At 34.5% G+C, this 21,054-nt stretch overlaps 1 protein-coding gene across 2 annotated transcripts; it reads left to right on the top strand.

Moving 5' to 3' along the window:
- Positions 1-1,862: 1,862 nt before the first annotated feature.
- On the top strand, positions 1,863-18,311 carry LOC149949468 (hepatic sodium/bile acid cotransporter-like). 2 transcript variants are annotated; one of them, XM_090169232.1, is made up of 7 exons: positions 1,863-2,003; positions 2,973-3,211; positions 7,955-8,160; positions 11,085-11,289; positions 11,798-12,058; positions 12,120-12,279; positions 17,655-18,311. In XM_090169232.1, exons 2-7 carry the CDS (start codon positions 3,020-3,022, stop codon positions 17,696-17,698), a joined length of 1,068 nt encoding a protein of 355 aa, XP_090025358.1. In that variant the 5' UTR covers positions 1,863-2,003; positions 2,973-3,019; the 3' UTR covers positions 17,699-18,311. The 2 variants fall into 2 exon arrangements, with proteins under 2 accessions (XP_090025358.1, XP_090025359.1); XM_090169233.1 differs by lacking the exon at positions 1,863-2,003 and adding an exon at positions 2,125-2,172.
- The last annotated feature ends 2,743 nt before the right edge of the window (positions 18,312-21,054 follow it).

The following is a 21,054-nucleotide window of genomic DNA, read 5'->3' as shown; positions in this document are numbered from 1 at the left end:
TTTGTATGAGCGCTAAGTAAGTTCTTTCTAAGAAGCATTTATAGTCGCTGACCATGCTCTTACCTTGGAGGATATCTCTCCGGTGCCTGAGGTACATTTCCCGTTTCTTCACGGCCTGGTTGCTCGCACTGCCTGGTATTTCAACTTCGGAGTGAAACACATCACCGGCGACGCTTCGACAGTTATCCATTTTGAAAGTCCTGGTGGGGTGGCGACCGTGGCGGATTGGCTAGCACTTTCGCAGCAAGAGGTCTGGAGCAGGGTTCGATCCCAGTTTGTGGCACGGGGCTGAGTTTGCAAGTCATTGTTGCATTTTAAATTCTGTTAATATTCTGAGAGCTTTCTGATTGACGGTTTTGTAACGGTTCTGGCCTTTGACCTCCGAAAAATCTGACTCCATCGGTCCCGGCCACCTTTGATGGCGGGCTCTTCGCACAACAGCCTGTCATCGATGTTGGACGTGTTCTTATCTATAGTTGATTACCATGGTAACTATAGAGCTAATATTTTCGGAGCTCCGTTAGAAAGTGAGTAAACGCTATTGACTACGCACGAGGCAGTTATTTCGAATATAGGGTACGAGGTTGATATTATCTTTGGTTTTAGTACTTTTTAAGTAGTATTTCCGAGATCCAGGACCTGCAAGTTATGGTTTATATAGTGCTTGTTGAAATAATGGAAACTTTTCACTTGCGTCGTGTTTTTTGCTAATCCTAATTATGTCAAAAAGCTACCTGGTTAAAAGGGATCACTTGTGGCGGATACAGAAATAATTCAAGGTGGACGGCGCTAAAAGACATCTTGGGCTATGGGTCAAAGTCACATGCAAAGCTTAAGTGTCAAGGGGGGCGCACACCCTCATATATATCCGCCACTGGGTTATATACTGTATGGGTGAAAAGTTTCCATTATTTTAACAAGCACTATATAAACAGTCTCTTCCAAGTCCTGGCTATTGGAAATATTACTTCTTAACACTTTCCTTGAATTGGTTTTATTGAAGCGTCTATTGGAGGTCCTTCCAAAACCGAAAAATGATTATGAAATCGACTTATATGAAGCTCCTGACTAGATTAGATTTCCAATAATTAATAAAATTGGGTTTTTGAGACTTACATTCTCAAAGTTACCAAAAATATGGTTGTACTCCATTTCAATTTAAAATTGAAACATATCTGCGAAAAAAAATTTAAAGCCATCTATTGAAAATTGTTGGTATTATAAATATACAGAAATAGATGGCGCTATGTTTTTTATACCAATCCATGATTTCCTTATTATATAAAGGTCAGCGTTGCCAGACGTACGATAATTATCGCACAGTGCGATAATTTAATCAAAATTTTTAGAGCGTACTATAATTTTCATGGCGTACGATATCGTACCATTATTTCGATAATTCTGCCTCAACGTATCTATAATGTACGATAATCTTTAGATTTTTTTAAAAACCTTAATATTTTATTATTAATTTATATGACTTTTCTACTTAAAATGAATGATATACATTTTCTGTACGCGTAGTCCAGAGTGTGAGTTTATTACTCCTAGCTATTACCGCATTTTTTAAAACATTTTTAAACATATTAAGTTCAGTTAATAATGATAATAGACATTTTGTTTATTTCCCTGAAATAAAACTCCCGTAGTGTTTTAAAAAATCATCTAAATTCAACGCATTTATGTATGAATTAAAATTTATCGCCAAAAAGAAATGTACGATAATTTTCCAGGAAAATCGATAATTTTTTGGCTTAGATACGATAATTTAAGATTTACGATCTGGCAACGCTGATAAAGGTTCATTAACTTCATTCGGTAAAATGGTAAATATCCAGCGGCAACATTGGAAGTTTCATTTCCACCGTAGGCGGAAGCTGTCGAATGTTGATTTCAGTTTGTTTTTCCACGCGGGTTTTTTGGATTTCTTTTCCTCGTATCAATTTCTTAGAATAATTTTTTTAGTTAGGCTGTTCTATGTTGGAGAGTGTTACATTTTGAAAGTAAAGTTTTGTTTGTTTTTTACTTTTATTTATTGTAATTTTTGATTTATACAAGAATTTCCACTTGCTTGAAAGGGAAATGTAACCTGCAGGTACAGGTGGTGTGTGATTGGGATCATAGGGGGATGTCAGTATGCCACGCCGTTTAATTTAGATAATGGGAAGAGTTGTTTGTATTTCCGTAATAACCTATTTTTTCTACACACTGTTTCCTGTTTCTTTCACATTTCAAGCCTACGTAAATTTTTTTTGAAGAGTATACAGAGACTAATTATTAACTATAGTGGTTTATTCAAATGAGGATGTATTTTTGTTACAATCCAAACAAAAACTTTCTAAGAAATGGGGAAATTCGAGGTATCAAATGCCATTATGGAGGTTTCAATTTGTATAAGTAATTCAACGTTAAAAAGATTATTTAGAATTATGTTTTAAACCCCCATTCAATATTCTTTGCAGTAGTAATAGTAATCCTTGAAGATGAATTGCAGACGTCTTTTTTGTTTACATGGGTTCAGGGCTATTCCAAATGAAAGCGGTGACACCTAAAAAAAGCTCAGTTTTACAAAATCAAACAAATAGACTGTAATCTCTCAGTATGGTAAAAGCGAATGAAGGGTAGGTTATCTCCACCCTTTCTAAATTGAAACTCGATGCTGTTTAGTAATAGTTGGCCATTTTTGAAAATGATGACGAAATCATAATAAGAGAATGGAGAAGATAATTTAAAAATTGTAAAAGAGCTCACAAACATTTTTACGATTCCCAAGAGAAAAATTATTCTTCTAAAATTGCTGTACGCAAAAATGTTCAGTACTTTTGCATTAATTTTTATAAACTTGCAGAGGTCCGCTAGTTAAAAATGTTTCATTTTATTAGAATGACTTACCTTATAGCTGCATAATTTGCTGCTAGTGGTTACTTTTCAATCAAAATATTTCCTAATTGCTTTAATACTACATTCTTTAGGTATAAGTGTATGAATAATTCGTCAACCTTCAGTGCCAAACAGCTTCATGAACATATTTCATAATGATTCAGAAACTGACATTCATTCTATTACGGCTGAAGAACTTCCTAAATCCCAAAATTTTACTGATGATGCTGATATGACAAAACCTCAGCTGAGACTTGCATTCGATGTTATTGTTATATTTTGTATGCTTTCTATCATGTTCGCCATGGGCTGTGAAGTAACAATTAAAGAGGTAAGGGTTTTTTTGGTTTTAATGGTCTATGTTACCCCAATTCAAAACCCAAAAATTAGTACTGTTTTAATAGTTACTTTGAAATACCCTGGATCATTGTTTTTGAGGTACGAATCTTCACTTTGACCCTGTCTTGTCTCTACATAAATTTCTTCAATTTACACTGCTGCGCTTTAATTTGAGTTTGCATAATTGATAGAACCAAAGTGGTCCATCAATAAGAGAAGAAAAAGGCCATTCATTTAATTAAAATTTATTTAAAATTGTTTTTTAATAAAAAAATGCCAAAAAATTGTTCTTATTGTGTCATTGCCATTCTACAATATAAGATTTCCTTGAATCCTTAATAATAATTACATTGATAATTGATAACAGAAGTCTCTTTCAAGTAAAATCTTTGCCATAAAAATGAAGTATAAATCTTCGCAGGCTTGATGTACTTTTCAATGGATGTGAAAGCGGGCAAGGCAGCATGGTTGAAAATTTGCTGCATTTACTAGTCTAGAGGCTACAGGAAATAATCGTGCACCTAAGGATTAAAGCATGCAAATTTGTGGAAAAATACTTTGAAGTATGTAAAATCAAAAAAAGATTAGAGGCATTCTCTACCTCTGCTGTGACAGGTGTGACAAGCTGTCAAAGTTGATGAAAAAGTGTAAACTTACCTTTTTGAACAACCCTTTCAAAAGGCAGCTGGGTGCGCGCGCCGCACGCCGCTCTGCGCTATAGAGAAGAAACGGGGGTTGGTCTATAAAGGTAAACACCAGCCGAATACGCGTAGATTCGCAGTGTGTTGATACAATATTTATATGTAATATTTTTAAATTCAACTGCCTTAATGCGTTAGATGATAAAACGTTTTTTAACATAATCTATAATATTAATTAGGTGTTTATTTTCCATTAATCTTACATTTTTCAAACTTTTTCAATTATCAATTTCAAATTTTTTTTGATAAACTATTAAAAATCGTTTTCGCATCCTCCACATTTACAAAGTTCATTACATTTACAATTACAACCACATTTTACCATCTCTCTACAGACATCACCTGCTTGTGGCAGAGTCATCCAAATAGGTTGCCATTTATGACCAGTTTCACTTTTTAAATTTGTCCACCCAAAACTCGACGGTTCTGGTAAAATGGGTTCTCTTATTAGAGCTTGACCCCACACGTGACTGGCCTGGAAAACTACACTTAATAAGTGTTGCAATAATGCGTCTTGTGTTGGTGTAATTAGTTCAATTTCGCGGTTTTTCTGGTTGAAAAGACTTTGTCTCGCTTTATTAACTTCTTCATCAGTACTGCAACAATCGTACATTAAAACTAAGAACCTCTCAATCAACGGCAAAACCTCTTTAAAGTCCGATTTAGTAGGACACAACACCTCCATGTTGACCACACGGTTTTTTTACCTTTTCCATTAAAACAGGAAGTTGTGTTGCATCCTGTTAACGCGCGAAAAACCGGCAAGGCTTCGGATTTGTCTCTACCCAATTGTCTTGTGGCATTTATATAACGGAAATCTTTACCAGATCCAAAGGCTATAAGCAAACGTTCGCAAGGAATCTTGTTCACGAGGCTGATACCTAGAGTCAAGACATCAGTGTCCACAGTTCTAAGCAGGATGGACTTCATTCCCTGCTTCGCTTAGTCTAGAGCGAGTAGGAACATCCTGGTATCAGCTTCTTCGTGGGAGCATGGAGAAAGGTTTTAAAGATTACCTGGGATGGAACTAAGAACATTTTCTCTGTTCGTAATATATAGAGCTCCAGGATATTTAGCTGTAACAATGTAGACACTCCAGAAACTAAAGAGTTCTTTCTTGTTTTCATTACCTCTTAAAAACTCTGGCCATATTTTTGCGACCAGCCACTTGTATTCTTACACCTTTACCACGCTTCTTCCTTACGTTCTCTTTAAGGCTACCCATTATGTACATGTCAAAAACAACGTCAACACGATGAACGCAACCGGTAAACTGACCAACTATGTATTTAGAAATGGTTGCAGCGTTTCCAGGCTTCATCATATTGATGATTGCAGCGCCGTCGATGATGACCATGTCGAATTTGAGACCTGATTTTAGAATATCCTCCTAGTCTATCAACAGATCTTCTAAACAAGAAAGTAAATCGGATTTGTTGCCAAACCTCATGCTTCCATTATTTCTCAACGATGGTGGGAAAGCTTGATTTTCATGCTTAAAAAAAACATCAAGGTCTCCACTTCATACTTAAGATGCTATGTAAAGTCTCGAAAATAAATTTATGTAGCTTTTAATACTTGAAATTTCAACCTGGCTTTTGCATTTCTCTTTTTGTGGTGGTCTGCTGAAAAGAGGTAATTTGTTTTTTTTTTCAGAACATCCGTAATTTCCACGGTTCAATCGACCAGACGCTTGTAAAATAGCTCATTTGATTGGAGTTCCCCAATGGTTTTTATATTTTTTAGAGAATTAGCTATTCTTTTGTCCAAAATTTGCCGTGTATCCAAAATAAATCTTCGTTTGCATCGGCAAATGGATTTCTCATGTCATTCATGACTGATATGAGCGACTGGAAGCCTTCTAAAAATTTTTTTTGAGAAGTTGGCGTATCATCATGATGAAAGGTCTGATTTTTAGAACCTTTGAATTCAATAATATCTGTAAATTGTTGAACCACTCGACAAATCTCAGGTCCTGCTACTATGCATCGCAATAGAGATGTAGGCTTTTCCATCAGGGTGCTATTGTGTGTGAAAGGTTTTTTCCAGCTGACAGCTACGTGCCAGTTTTGCAATACCGTACCCTTAACTGACTAGCTATGATATATTACCAAGTTAAAATATGCACCTGTAGATTTAAAACAAGTTAATTTAAGTAAAATAACCTACTTTCAGTGTATTCCGCTACCAAAATTAAGTATAATTCCGATTTTCTTTCGTTGGAATTATTTAATTTCAATTTTTAAAAACATAAATAATTTCAATGAAAGAATATCAGGATTATACTTAATTTTGGAGCGGAATAAACTGAAAGTAGGTTCTTTTAATATTTCATTATCCCTTTAAGAGAGTAAGAATAAGCTATTTTTATTATTTTAATGAAAATTTTTATAATTTATATAAGAAGAATATGGCTGCTCTTATTAAGTTCCTTAAACAATATTATATGTATATTTAAAGGGTAAAAATATTTAATAAATTTAAAGTCGAAGGGGAACTTTAAAATATACACGGTGTTCTTAAATATCTATATCTATAAAAATTGTATCAATACACTGCGAATCTACGTGTATTCGGCTTGTGTTTACCATTATAGACTGACCTACGTCTTTTCTCTATAGCGCAACCCTTACCAAAAAATAAGTTGGCTTTTAGATTGTATTTAATTGGTATACACATTTTAGTTGGTATTAAGTTGGTTTTAAGTTGTCAGCATTTTTCAATAAACTAGTTAAAGGGGTAATAAGTGGATATTAAGTTGGCAGTATGGTTTTAGTTGGTAATAAGTTGTTTTTATGTATGGATTTAGTTAGTATTTAGTTGGTATTTGTCCCAAATACAAACTTAAAACCAAGTTCCTAGACCACTTAATTTTTGGTAAGGGAAAGAGGCGCGCGCACCAAGCTGCCTTTCCAGATGGTTGTTCAAAAAGGTAAGTTTACACTTTTTCATCAACTTTGACAGCTTGTCACAGCAGAGATAGAGAATGCCTCTAAACTTTTTTTGGTTTTACATACTTCAAAGTATTTTTCCACAAATTTGCATGCTTTAATCAAAAAAACTCTGTTATCCTCTAGACTATACTACTTCGTTCTAATGTAAAATGTTAAAATTACACTTCTCAATTCTATAAATGTATTTTGAAAAGTCAGCAGTAGCAGCTAGTGTTCGTACGGGGATAAATTAAGTCTGGGACGTGCTTTCCCCAAAAAAACAGATGGGGATGGGGACATAATTGCTTAAAAAATCTAATATAACCATAAATGCCCTTATGTTATCGATATTGTAAGTTTGTGACCCTTTTAGGCTATGTTTAATCAGCCGCATTTTGACTGTGTTTGCATTCAAGACAACTCTCATTCTCTTTGGGTCATTCGATTTCTAAGAGAGGAGAGAGAGAAGGAAACTATCATAATTTTCTTGAGGTCTACCATCTATAGTCGACTAGACTGATTAAATTCGGAACGAAGTACAATGAACAATATAATCCTCTCCAGGCTCCAAAGTCCGAAAATGTATCTCCGAACAGTAACTGTCCCTGACTTGATTTTTGATTGTCGGGGATTTTTGGGGAAACTTTCAGTTTTAGTACGAACACTAGTAGCAGCCTGAAACTGTATAAATTTCAATCGAGTAACATAAGCAGTAAATGGAGATATTTACTTCACTCTTAAAGGGGCTCCAAAGTTCGGTGGCATAAAAAGAAAATTGAGCATGCTTTTACATCCCCCAACCCCTCAATCGGCCTTGGCAGAGGCGGGCAGAGTTAACCGAAAATTTCGCACTTTACTGACTTTACAAACATTTTGCCACCCCTTTAAAATATACTTCATATACTTGTCTTGATAAGTAATCTTCAATATTTTAACTCCCAAAACATCTCCAAATTTGTTCTTTAATATCCTATTTTGAAAAATATTAAGAACTGGTACTAGTAGATTGTGTAACAATTGGCTGTCATTGATCTGTATTTCTATAACTATTCATATAACCTTATTATTCCACATTCTTCATGGCCTTTTATGTATTTCTAGATTATGACTCATTTTCGAAAGCCAAGTGTTATTTTGATAGGAATGGTATCTCAATTTTTCATTCTTCCATTACTTGGTTTCTTGGCTATAAAAATCTTTGTGATTGAGGGAGTATATGCTACCAGTATATTAATTATGTCTTGTTCACCTGGAGGTGGCTATTCTAATCTCATAACTTACTTGTCTAAAGGCGATGTCTCTCTAAGGTATAGTACATGTTTTTTAAAAATATAATGTTATTATTGGTTAAATAACCCTCATAAATCTAGTTTTAAAATTAGACTAAGATTAGTGTAAATCATTAAGTATAACGGAAGTGATCTTAAATTTCAATGCAAGGGGAAAGGTACAATGTGGCAGGAAAAATATCTGGAGGAGCGAATTCAGTTACAGGCCGCTTTCCCCATTCATTCCCCCCTACACATTTGCGAGTTTATCCACATTTAACGATAGATGATGCCAGGTTTCCACAAGTGACTGTAAAAGTGGGGAGGCTTGGTGGCAAATTTTTCCTTAAAGGAAAGAGACATTAAAACACCAAATAAATAACCAAAAGAGGAATAATAAAAAATCACTAAAAATGATATGGGTACAGAATTAAACTTTGCCTAAACAAATTAAATGTTAACCAAATTGAAAAATTTAGTGAAACGAAAGTTTTATCTTCACTCCTATTAAATGTGGGTTCAATAATTATAACGTAATTTTAAAATATAATAAACGGTTTATTTAATTAAGCCTAATAATAATAAATCAGTACACATGAAATAAGAGAAGACAAGCTAAAGGCAAGAGTAGAAATCAAGAGAGCTCAAAACCCACTAGTGGAAAACAATCAGTTGACGACGATAACTTAATGTCTGGATTTCCTCTACCATGAAATTTACTCTGCCGATGTTGTGGTGGGATGTACATAAAGACCAGACAACCTATTCGTTTTAGAAATCCCGCACTATTTTTCTTCTGTTTCTATAGCTCTAGTGGTAATTAATCTCCTAATTTAGCATGATTAACCCAGCCCCTAAAGAATGGGGTAATCTTGCATCTTCCAACAATGCTCACATTGTATTCAAAAGCATTGTTAAATCGCTCGACCACACCAATTTTATTGCAATACTGTTAATTGACCCACGCAGTATTCCATTCCGTTTGTCAGTTCTCAAAGCTTTGATACTCTTCCCGTTAGTTTTTCAACATCAGCGTTGTATATATTTTTCTTCATTGTATAGATCTGCATATATCTGCTTCTATCATTGATAGTCACGTTGTAACGGATCCAGTCGCCAGATGGCGTCAGTGTCCGTTACAGTGAACCCTCCTATTTTTTTATAAACATTTTTTAGTTATATTTTCGCTATCAGCCGCTAGAGGGATAGCAGTCTAGCGTGGGCAGTGTAAATGTCCTGCGCCAAGCGATTTCATTGTCTCTTTCTCCTTGTCTCGCCCGGAGATGGTTGCCCGTGAGGATTCCTGGTCAACGTTTTGTATCCCCTCGTTGATATGTTTTTAATCTTTGCCCCAGAGTTCCCTTTGTATTATAAAGGTTTCCCCGAGATATATTATGGCTGAACGAGGTAGTTCCGATGTTATTGTAAGTGTTATTATTTTTCTAATTATTAAACCTGTTTTTGACCGAATCAACTCGTGTGGTGGTTTTCACTTGTAAGACTGGCTTAGCCCGAACCCTAACTTGTAACCGCTTACCCTAATCGTGTTACATCCTTAATGGGATACGATTTGGGAAGGCGAAACGGTTACAACATAAATCTTAGCGCGCCCTATCGAGGTAATGGGGTGGCCCCTAGACATCTGAATGGACTAACAAGGAGACATCCCGAAGTGTAACCCACCAATTTTGTTCAAACTCGGGGGATTGGTAGACCGTATAACTTGAAAAATCCTAAAGGGAATTTATTCAATGGGCAACCGTTTTGCCATGGCAACGAAAAATGTTTTTGATAACAACAAATGGAAATTTACCCATTGAAAATAACATGGGATTCTGACTGATTTCGAAAAAGCCAAAAATTAATAAAAAAAATCAACTTTTGATCAATTTGAGGTCAAAATCCCATGTTATTTTCAATGGGAAAATTTAATATTTTGTGTTGTCAAAAAAAATTATCGTTGCCATGGCAAAACAGTTGCCCATTGAATAAATTCCCTTTAGTATTTTTCATGATACATGGTCTACCAATCCCCCGAGTTTGAACAAAATCGGTGGGTTACACTTCGGGATGTCTCCTTGTAAGTCAAGAATCTCTTGTATAGTCTTCATTGGTGGATGGATGTTACGGTGCTCTTGGCAATTTGACATTATATGCCAACTCCCAGACTTCCTTTCTGACAATCCAGTCCTTCTAATATCTGATGGGATATCATAATTCATATCATCTTCATTTAGGTGTTTTAGGCGGTTGTGCCATCGTTCACGATCTCCAATTACTAATATTATTTGCTTTCACCAACTATTGCCTCTTTCTTCAAATCAGAATAAACCAATCAGTTGATACGAAACATCTTTATCAGTTACTAAAGGGTGTTCGGTCCCGAAACTAAGTCTATTTTATTTTATGAGGACGGTCACCATTGAGTGATTTAAGGATGCTGATAGTGTGAACATAATTAAAATGGCCAAGTAAAGTGTTTCTTGTCGCGGTCGATCTCAATGTAGATTATCTATTCTGCAAACAGTGCAGCACAAGGCTTAAAAGGCATTGAAAGTTGTACACGTGTAGGAGCCTTTGATACTGTGAATGGACTTGATTGTTTACACTATCAAAGGCTCCAAAAACTAGTCCTAAAAAGTGGTCTAGAAGTGATTATTAAAAAGTAGTGTAGACCAAGATGTAATTCAGTATTTGGCATAAGATCTTTTAATTTCTGCTTGCCACCTACAGGGAAAAGTATTTAAAACAAGGCTAGACAAAAGATGAATTGAATTTTGACAAAGGTAATGCTAACAATTTTGCAACTTCTCGATGAGACCCACATTTTTACCCAAGTATTAGGTTTGACTTCATACGTGTGGGGTATCTCATAATTTTTGGGAAAGTGACCTTTTTTATATTAAGGTTATTGTAAGTTTTTAATTTTTATAATTTTATTTTCAAATATTTCACAACTATAGCGTTGCAATGACTACAGTGTCAAATGTTCTTGCACTAGGATTTACCCCTCTAAATGTGTGGATTTATAGTCATGGAGTAGTAACTGGAGATATAAAAATTCCTTTCAAGCAAATGTCAATTTCCATGTTTGTTCTCTCAGCGATACTCGCTTGTGGTATTATCTTGAGGTGGAAATTTCCGAGATCTGCTACAGTAGTAACTAAGGTAAATTTTTTAAATAAAATATTGAAAATGATTTATTACATCAAAGGGTGCTCTAAACCAGTTAAGTAATATTTTAGACCTGTAATCCTCCGTTTCTCTCATTAGGCTATTTCTACATTTTTAAAAAGGTGGTCATTTGCCCCTATTGTAGCATTGCCCCCTGGATTAAGAGAAGGAATAGAAATCGTTTTTCTACAGGGGGCGGCAAACATTTTTAACACGCTTAATTGCGAAACACTCTGTAGATGGCGCGATTTCCAACCTTTATATTGAGATGATCAAGGCGGGAATTTTAAATATTCTCGCATAAGCATGTAATTTCGGTTTTTTATATGTTGTAGGGAACATGTTTTTGTCTGTATATGAAATTATCATCAGAACTTTTTTTCACTCTGATTTGGAATATGTGATCAGATGTAACCATGTTTAAAAAATAATAATTCTGCTATATAAATTTTAAAATAAATATGTATATTATGGAAATTTTATTACATATTAATTTTTTTAGGTTGGGGTTATTTGTTCTGGACTATTGGCTGTAGCTTGTGGAGTTTTAGCTTTAGTGCTTTATCCAAAATTTTTTCAAAACATTCCATGGTTCTTATTTTGCGCTGTTGCATTCATTGGACCCCTTGGGCTCATCCTTGCCTATTGCTTAGCATTCGTTACAAAGTTCAAAGAGCGCATTAGAAGAACCATTGCAATTGAGTCAGCTGTGCAAAATGTTGGAACTGCCATTACAATTGTGATAATTTCATTCTCAAAATCGGTAAGAATTTTTACAAGGTGTACCTATGGTAAATCTCATCCAATTTCAATATTTTTTATAGGCACTTCAAGAAATGAGCGTGTATATAATTTTATATGCTGGGTCAACAACTGTGATTATGCTCATGTTAGCTAGTGGATTGGCGGTATATGATCATTTTAATGGAAAAAATGATCTAATTGATTCAACAAATAAAGAGAAAGAGTTTGTGGAACTAGCTGGTATGTTTTATAAATAAAATTTGCATCAAGTTTAGTTCCATTTCTTCATAAAATTTCATCCAATTTTTTTTCAATTCATTCAATAGACGCTGCAATAAAACATCTTCAATGAAATTGCCAAGAGGTAATATTTCCTAGAGCCCAGGAACTGCAAGTTACTGTTTATATATTATAAACCAGATAGCTTTTTTGACATATTAAGGCTTTGCAAAAACAGAACGTCCTATTTACAGGTGAAATGTTTCCATTATTTTAACAAGCACTATATAAACCGTGACTTGTAAGTCTGGCTCTCTGAAATATTACTTCTGGGAAATTTCCTTGAAGATGTTTTATTGCAGCGCCGATTCAGTCTCCACAAGTTAAAACCATACAATCGCGTTGAAAAATTTTCTTGTGGTTTTTATTTTGGCATTCAGATGTTTTTCTAACACTCCCTTACCAAAAAATAAGTTGTCTAAAAAATATTTAAACTTGGTTTTAAGTTGGTATTAAGTTGGTATTTGTCTACAAACTTAAACCTACTTAAAACGAACTCTGATTTCGCTTAATGGAGGCAACTTAAAGCCAACTTAAAAATATGAAATTTTCTGACCACTAAAAACCAACTAATTACCAACTTAGAAAAAATAAGTATTTTCCAGCCAACTTAAAACCACCTTAATATCAACTAAAATGTGTAAGCCAACTAAAAACCAACTTATTTTTTGGTAAGGGCTGTAAATCACAATTAAAATGTCTATTCCTTCACTGGTAAAGATGATCATGGAGTTGATTTCAATTGCTGTTAATAATGATGTAACCAATCCGATCGCCGGCTACAATATATTTTTCTCTTATTTTTTTGGTAATTTAGGCGTCAGCCGCCGCTCTCACGTAGCAGTTACAAATACCCCCGCGCCACGTGTTTTGTTTTCTCGTTTTTTTGCCTCGCCAAAGGGCAGGTCACTTTTTTGGTTCTGCGGCTACAGTTAGACCAATTCGCTAAGCATGGGTGAACGAACAGGGCTGGATTTTTTAATAAGTTAATTAAGAAGCGTTGTTCCTTTTCTTTATTAAACGAATATATTTTAACTTATTATCTCGTGTCATATCTTTTTACATATAAAACTTGCCTGGCCAAATCCTACACGATGTAGCCTAATCGTGTTGCATCCTTCATAGGATACGATGTAGCCTAATCAAGTTGCATCCTTCATAGGATACGATTAGGTTGCTTCAAACTGTTACAATAATAATAATAATAATAATAAAAAGCTTTTATTGGATATTCCAGTTCAGATCATATAGAGATCTGGTTTACAATGGAGTCTGGTATTAAATTAAAATTAAAACAATAGTCCAAATAGTCGTATTACCTGTCATTCAATAGTCTTTCACAAACTGAATATTTTTTTCCCTTAATATTATTATAATTGATAACTAGACCAAATTGATCCTTCGAGGTGTAAGTAACTCCATGGTGGTAAAACCGAATACCGTTCGGATTTTCCCATCCGATTGAGCCTCAATACACCACAAAAATTGTTATATGTAAGAAAATAATGAAATTGACAATTTTTATGTTAGGGGAAAATTAATTTAATTTTTGGTTCGATGTCTAGGGGATTAATTTATATTTAGATTTAAATTGTCACATTAATAATAAAATAAATTAAAGCACTTTAATAATAATAATAATAAAAATGCTTTTATTGGGTTTCACCTTCAGGACATGCCTGATTTACAAGGAGGCCCGTAACATAAAGTATAAAAGTTTCTATATTTAATTAAGAGTTAATTTAAATAGAAATCATTTCTTTTAAAATATGTAGACGCAAATGGTGTTTAAATTCACTTAGGGGTTTTAATTTCTTTATAACAGTTGGCAGATTATTCCCAGTATTTATTCCGCGGCATTTTGCATTCTTGTGTCGTAAGGAAGTCTGTAAGTCTTTAACAAAGAAGTTCGGGGCACTAGCTCTTGTTGATTTAGTGTGAATGTCTCTTGGCTTACTAAAGAATTCTGTTAAATAGGTAGGGCAGGCTGAATTGAAAATTTTATACATCATAACACAGAGGTTCAATATGTAGTGTTGATTGAGAGTCAACCAATTTAATTCTTGACGAGTATTTGTTGCTGAGGCAAACATATCCCTTTTAGCAACAAATCTTGAGCCATTATTGTGAGCAATTTGAAGTTTATTTAAGAGCATTAAGTTTGCAGAGTTGTAAAATATATCTCCATAGTTAAAGAGTGGTAGAATTAGCGAATTATAGAGTAGATTGATGATTTTTGTCTCCAGGCTTCTATATAAAGGTCTAAGAATCCCCAGCCGCTGGTTTGATTTTGAGATTAGAGTCTCTATATGTTCTCGCCATGTCAGTTCTTCGTCTATTATAATACCAAGTTATTTAAAACTTTTAACCCTTTTTATTGATGTATTCTTTAAAATTGAGCTAATTTCATTTGAAATTGGTTGTCTTTTTGGATGAAATAGCATGAACACTGTTTTATTTTCGTTCATAGTTAGTTTTTTGGATTTTAATATTTCCTTTAAATTTATGGCTTCTTCACTCATTACGTCTAACAGCGCATTTACATTATAATTTGACATTAGTAGTGCATCATCATCCGCGTATTCATTTGAAATACTATTGTGTAATTGTTTATGGATATCGCTGGTGTACACATTATAAAGTGCTGGGCTTAAAATTCCACCTTGGGGTACACCGGTTCTCACATATCTGGTCGTTGATTTGGCATCACCAATGGTAACAAATGTTGTCTATCTTGAAGGTATGATTTAAACCATTTTAAGCTATTATGTGATAAATCATTTATTTGTAGCATTGAGAGCAAAAGACCATGGTCCACAGAATCAAATGCCTTACTTAGGTCTACAAACCGTATTCCAACAAATTGTCCACTATTTAACCGGGATATAATAGTTTCAAGAAGGTACATAATACCAGTAATGGTTGAATGACCTGCTCGAAAACCAGACTGTAAAGGATTTAAGATATTGTGTGTGTTTATGTAACTGAGTACAAGATACATATTCAAGTGGTTTCGACAAACATGCAGGGATGGATATTTGACGATAATTCCCAACATCAGAGTGATCTCCTTTCTTCTGAATTGGAACGACTCTTGTTTGTTTCCACTGCGTTGGGAATTTATTACTTCTAAATGAGTTATTTATTATTCTGGTAAGAATTGGAGAAATTATTATGGCCAAGCCTTTAATTATTTTTGGAGGTAGTTGATCTGAACCAGTAGCTTTTTTAGCATTCATGTTTTTCACGATGTTAAACACATACTCAACAGTGACTTCCCTGAATGAAAATTTTTCATTGTTAGATTCGATAAACAAATCAGTGTCAGGGACAGAATAATTTGCCATATTTCCCAAGATAGACGAGTCATTTGTAAAAGCTTCACTAAAGATGTCTGCTATTGTGTCTTGAGCTGTATAATCATGATCATTTACTCTGACAACTGAAATTGTTTGGGAATTCTTTTTTAGGAAAGGTTTCAAGACTTTCCAGACGTTTGAGGTGCCGTCATTTTTTAAGTTTGTTTTTCTCAAAATAAGTTTTCTTTTGCGTATAAATCATTGAGGTTACTTGGTTTCTGTAGTGTTTGTAAAGTTGTCTATAATTATAATGTGGATAATTTCTACTCTTCCGCAAGTTCAGATCACGCAGGTGCATAAAATATTTAATTTCAGCTGATAGCCATGGGGGATTCTTAGTACAAATCCTCTTAGTTACAAGAGGAGCATATTTATTTAAAGTGTTCAATATTGTTGTTGTTAGAAAGGCAACATCTGCGTCAACATCAGGGGCTTGATCAACATTTAAGGATTTTTTATCATATCTATTTATATTTTCTTGAATCTCTCTGATAAAGAGGTCAGTATTCATTTTCGAGTATACTTTACGAATCTCTTTATCTATTTTCGTACACTTCTTTTTCCTAATACACTATCATATCATGATCGGATATACCCAGTGGGAGATTTGATACCGTCTTGATTCTACATGGATAATTTGTATAGATATGATCGATCAGCGTACTGGTGTCCAAGGTGACTTTTGTTGGGTTAGTAATAAGTTGTGTAAAAGAATAAGTAGCACTTTTCAAATTTCTCGCCTTTACAGTCAGGGGTGTTTGTAGATTTACATTGAAATCTCCAAAAATCAATATTTCATCTATTTTCGGATTGTTGCGAATTGCATCAATTTGAAGCTTAAGATCAGTGCATGACTCCTTATTATTTGGGATTGGGGGAATATAACAAATGCCAATGACCACTCCTTTACAGCCTGGTTCCCAAAGGATACACCATAGAGATTCCAGATGAGTCATTTGTCTCGTTAATAGTTAAAGACATATTAAGTTGAGTGACATTAAGGTGGTTCTTTATGTAAATAACTAGACCACCGCCACCTCTATTTGTTCTGTCACATCTTAAAATATAAAATCCGTCAATTTCTATTCATTTATATATATATATATAATCAATGAAAAGCATACTGGTCAAACAATTTAAGACTTAACTCTCTCTCTTAAAGTTAACTAAAAAGGGGGGGTTTTGGCTCTCTGGTGAACGTTTATAAGTTTATGCATTTCTTACGAAATTGGTGAATGGCGATGCTGTCGAGGTTGTCGGTGATGTCCGATGAACTGGAGGGTCCGCAAGGCACGACGCAGAACATTTTTATCGTAATAACTTCTTGAAGACTCCGTAGCGAGCGAACGGGAAAGCAAAGACTTTGTTGTTGGCTGAACTAGCCCAAAGGAACCAGCCCACTGTCCGAAGACGTCTCTCGTTCAAAACGGTCTGCCTTGAAAAACACGTGTCACCCCTTTTTATCAACTTACCCTGGTCAAAGGGTCTACGGGGTTTCATCGGTTCTCGCACGATGGAATGGAAAGATTATTTTAAACATTGGGCAATACCAGAGAGCCAGGAAGTTCCGCCGTTGCACCAGAGAGCGTACTAGGGTAAAACCCAGGAGAAGAGAGAGCCAACACAACAGGGGGGGGGGGGGGCATTTATAAAGTTAAGACTAGAGAGTTATATTTGTGGGGTCTATTCAAAATGTTAGTGTGACACATTTACTTGAGTTACACTTAATGCAGCCTTACAAAATATTTTGGTTTTCGTGTAAATTTGGGTTAAATGGAAGTGCATATGCCTTTCCATTCTTCTAGTCATTTTTGAGATAAACATGCTTTAGGTCATTAAGAATTATTTTTTAGAATTTTCAACTGTTATGTTATTGCTGTTTTCTAACCTAATTATTTAAGTTACAATGAACATACTTATAATATAAAAATGATATAACTGATGAAATCTCACTTGTGTAACAAATTTTTTTTTCAGAAACAGCCAAAATTTATGCTCAAGAGACCTCTGCTCAAAAATAATATGCATGTATTTTAATGTCTTAATTGAATAATTATACGAAATTAAAAGAGATGGAAATATTTTTTCATTGATTGTTAAAAAATGTGGTATATATTAGAAAAGCTGGGTTGCAAAAAAACTATTTTCCCCCCAAAATTATTCTTAAGTATGGGCAACAATTGTTGAGCTCATATCAGTAACTTTTTTGCTATGGCACAATCTTGTTTCAAAATTTCTAAATTGATGCTACTCGTTGGATAATAAAGGTGCCCAAAAACGTTGAAGAGCATAATAATTAGATTTTAAATAAGTGGACTTTAACCTATATTAAATGGAACACATTAATAGAATTGAAGTGGTCAAAGAACAATTTAAGTGTAAATTTAAAGGGTTCTGGCTGCTGTGTAAGGGGGGAAAAGTAAAACTCAATCATAATTGTAAATGACAAAATATTACCTTACTGCCTTTTGTGACTTTTCTTCCATAATTTTCTCCTAGTAAATGCCACATTGTTTTTACCCCTGATAATTTTTTTCATACCGCGAACATATGTTATGTACTAGTTTTTAAAATCTTATACTATCATGTTAAATTAAGGGTAAATATACAAAGTTTAAACCATTAAAGTTGTTTCCCCATAGACTTATATAAGAATCTTGTATGTATTTTATAGCAATATTGACATTTTAAACTTTTTATAAAAAAATTATTATCCCATTTAATAATTGTTTGAAAATTGAAAACTGTTATTTTGGTATTTAAAAAGCTTATATTTTTATTAAATTTACATTTTTTGATTTTGATTTGTGAAAGTATTTTGGGTTACAAGTGTGCAGTGGTGTAGACAAGGGGGGGGGGTTCCGGGTCCAGGCCTACCTTTGAGTGTACTAAATTTCCACCCCCTCTTAACATACACATAGTTATGCTCTTCAAAAAGTGCCATTCTTCCAGCTAAAATATATTTGACTTTTTGCAGGTATTATTAGTAGGGGTTGGGTGGTTGGGTCAAGCCCAACATAGCATTTAGACCAGAGGTCCATTGTGTGGCCCCAGCCTTTTAGACATGGAAAAAGCCCAGTCTTTGAAACGAAGCGCAATATTTGCTTCGATGGGATATTGGAAAGATCTCTCACCTGTGCATACGTAGATGCTCAAACCTTTAAACCGCCTAAAAATCACAGACACAGGTAAAGGCGCTTGGTAGGATACTGGTAGTTATCATGTAATGTTCTTTATTGAGCACTGCACTGCTTTTTAAAATTTGGCAGAAAGTGTTTGCTTTCCAGGGTTGAAAAAAAAACTTATTTTTAATAAAAACCTAAAAAATCAAATTTTTTGGTTTAAACCAGGTTTTTTTAAACACTGCTTTATTTTTCTTAATCTATTTTTCGCTTTTGTGCATACATATTACAATATGTAACATAATTACCCATAAGTGTGTAACCGCCGGATTAGTCCTAAGCCTACATAACCACTGGTAGAGGGGCCTAGGCTCCCTTGCACCAGGTAACACTCTTACTTACCTAACGCGTTTGTTTTTTTTCCTTTCTTATTACTAAAATACTAACGTCTAATTGAGCGTCCACAGACAACAGAGAGAGCCTTACTCCTGGCAAACCTGTACTTCAACTGTTCAAAGGCCTCGAAGCAGACAGCTTTTCACTTAGGTTTTTTACAATCCAGTATAAGAGAGTGCGCCGGGTGGAAAAGGAGAGGGAGGTGGAGGTTCTCGAAGAGAGGGGTTAGATTAGCTTAGCTCAGCGGTTCCCAATTTGTTTCGGCTATGGAACCCTAAATTATCCACCTAATTCTGGCGGAACTTCAACTAATTTTTTACTTATCTTAAAAGAGTCTTGACACAAATGTAGATGGCCGCGTTGCAAATTCTCGGAACCCTTGTGACCCTTCCATGGAACCTCAGGGTTCCGCGGAACACCTTTCCATTAGAAAAGTTACGTTGTATCGGCCTCCAGGAATATGGCTCTGTCTGTGCTGGTAAATATATGTTGTATTGCTAAATGATCTCTGCCTTATAAGGGGTAATTGGATGTTCTCTTTAAAAACCAATAAATTATTGTTGAGACTGAATTCCCTTACGGGCCTGTTTGTGTTTCTTTTCTATAATCTTACGTTTGTCTGGCCTAACGTTTCCCTTTAGGAAAAAAATCGGTTACAAGTGTGCCAGAAATAACTTTTTCGCAATGAGATCTTGTTGCAAGGATATGACGTAATTGACGTCACTTCCCAGTCGATGACGGTTTTATCATCATCAAAAGTAGTTCTGCCAGGAAGGGAAGGAAGTTAAAAAAATTTTAAATCAAATTAAAACTAACGAACGACTGAAGAAGAGCCTCGGCTCGAAACGTCTTGTATAAAATAAGTTTTATCTTCTAATACCATGCCGTTTTCTCTGAATTAAACATAATTTCTACTAATATTCACCATGGTAAATAATAAGTTTAATATATAAGTTAAAACCAGTTTTACGCGACGCTAGTCCGTATTTTCTTTGGTGGCTGTGAAACAAGGTCTCATTTAAATTTTTAATACAGAGGCACACTTATGAGTAATTTTTACATATGATATTACCAATCACCTAAAATTTAATATGAGTATTATTACAAGTCTCACATGACAGAACAAAGTTTTAGTTTCGTTTTTTACAAGTCTCACTAGAACGAAGTTTTAGTTTAATTTTTGATTTTGTATAAATGCAGGGTGACAAGGAAAATGCCTTGAAAATTTTACAGAAAAAATAGGAAATTTTCAATCGAATTAAAGGAAAATTTATGAAATATCATAAGCAAAAATAAGGATTCTTATCAAAAAACAGAAGATAAAATAAAGTGAAATATAGGACGATGGTATGTTTTCGGGTTAGATACAACATGAGAAAACCTAACGAAGTTATAGGAAGGTATTGAAAATATAGGAAATGATTTAGAAATGTAATAATTTTGGTATTATTATTATTGAACGGGGTGGCTAAACCAAGCACTTCGACCTAAGGTCCATTGTGCATCCCCAGAGCCCTGATTCTAAAAGAGTCCTATTGTCGAGACAATTAACCGCTGAATATTTTTTTTGATGTGCTTTTTGCCATAAATTTTAGTTTATAACGGGTTACAGGGCTTTCTAACTGGTTAAAGCTTGACCGTTCCCCTTTAAGTAAAAATTAAATTCCAAATTGTACCAACATTTTGGAATTTAATTTTTACTTAAAGGGGAACGGTCAAGCTTTAACCAGTTAGATAGCCCTGTAGCCCATTAAAAACTAAAATTTATGGCAAAAAGCTCATCAAAAAATATTCAGCGGTTAATTTGAATAATGTTGTGGTATGAAAATAGTCTTTGCTATAACAGGCGTTTATAAGCT

Source organism: Leiobunum rupestre, chromosome 3, assembly GCF_980474605.1.
Source record: "Leiobunum rupestre chromosome 3, qqLeiRupe1.1.hap1, whole genome shotgun sequence".
NCBI lineage: Eukaryota > Metazoa > Arthropoda > Arachnida > Opiliones > Sclerosomatidae > Leiobunum > Leiobunum rupestre.
The sequence above is the reverse complement of the archived record's forward strand: the minus strand, read 5'-3'. Positions and strand labels throughout refer to the sequence as shown.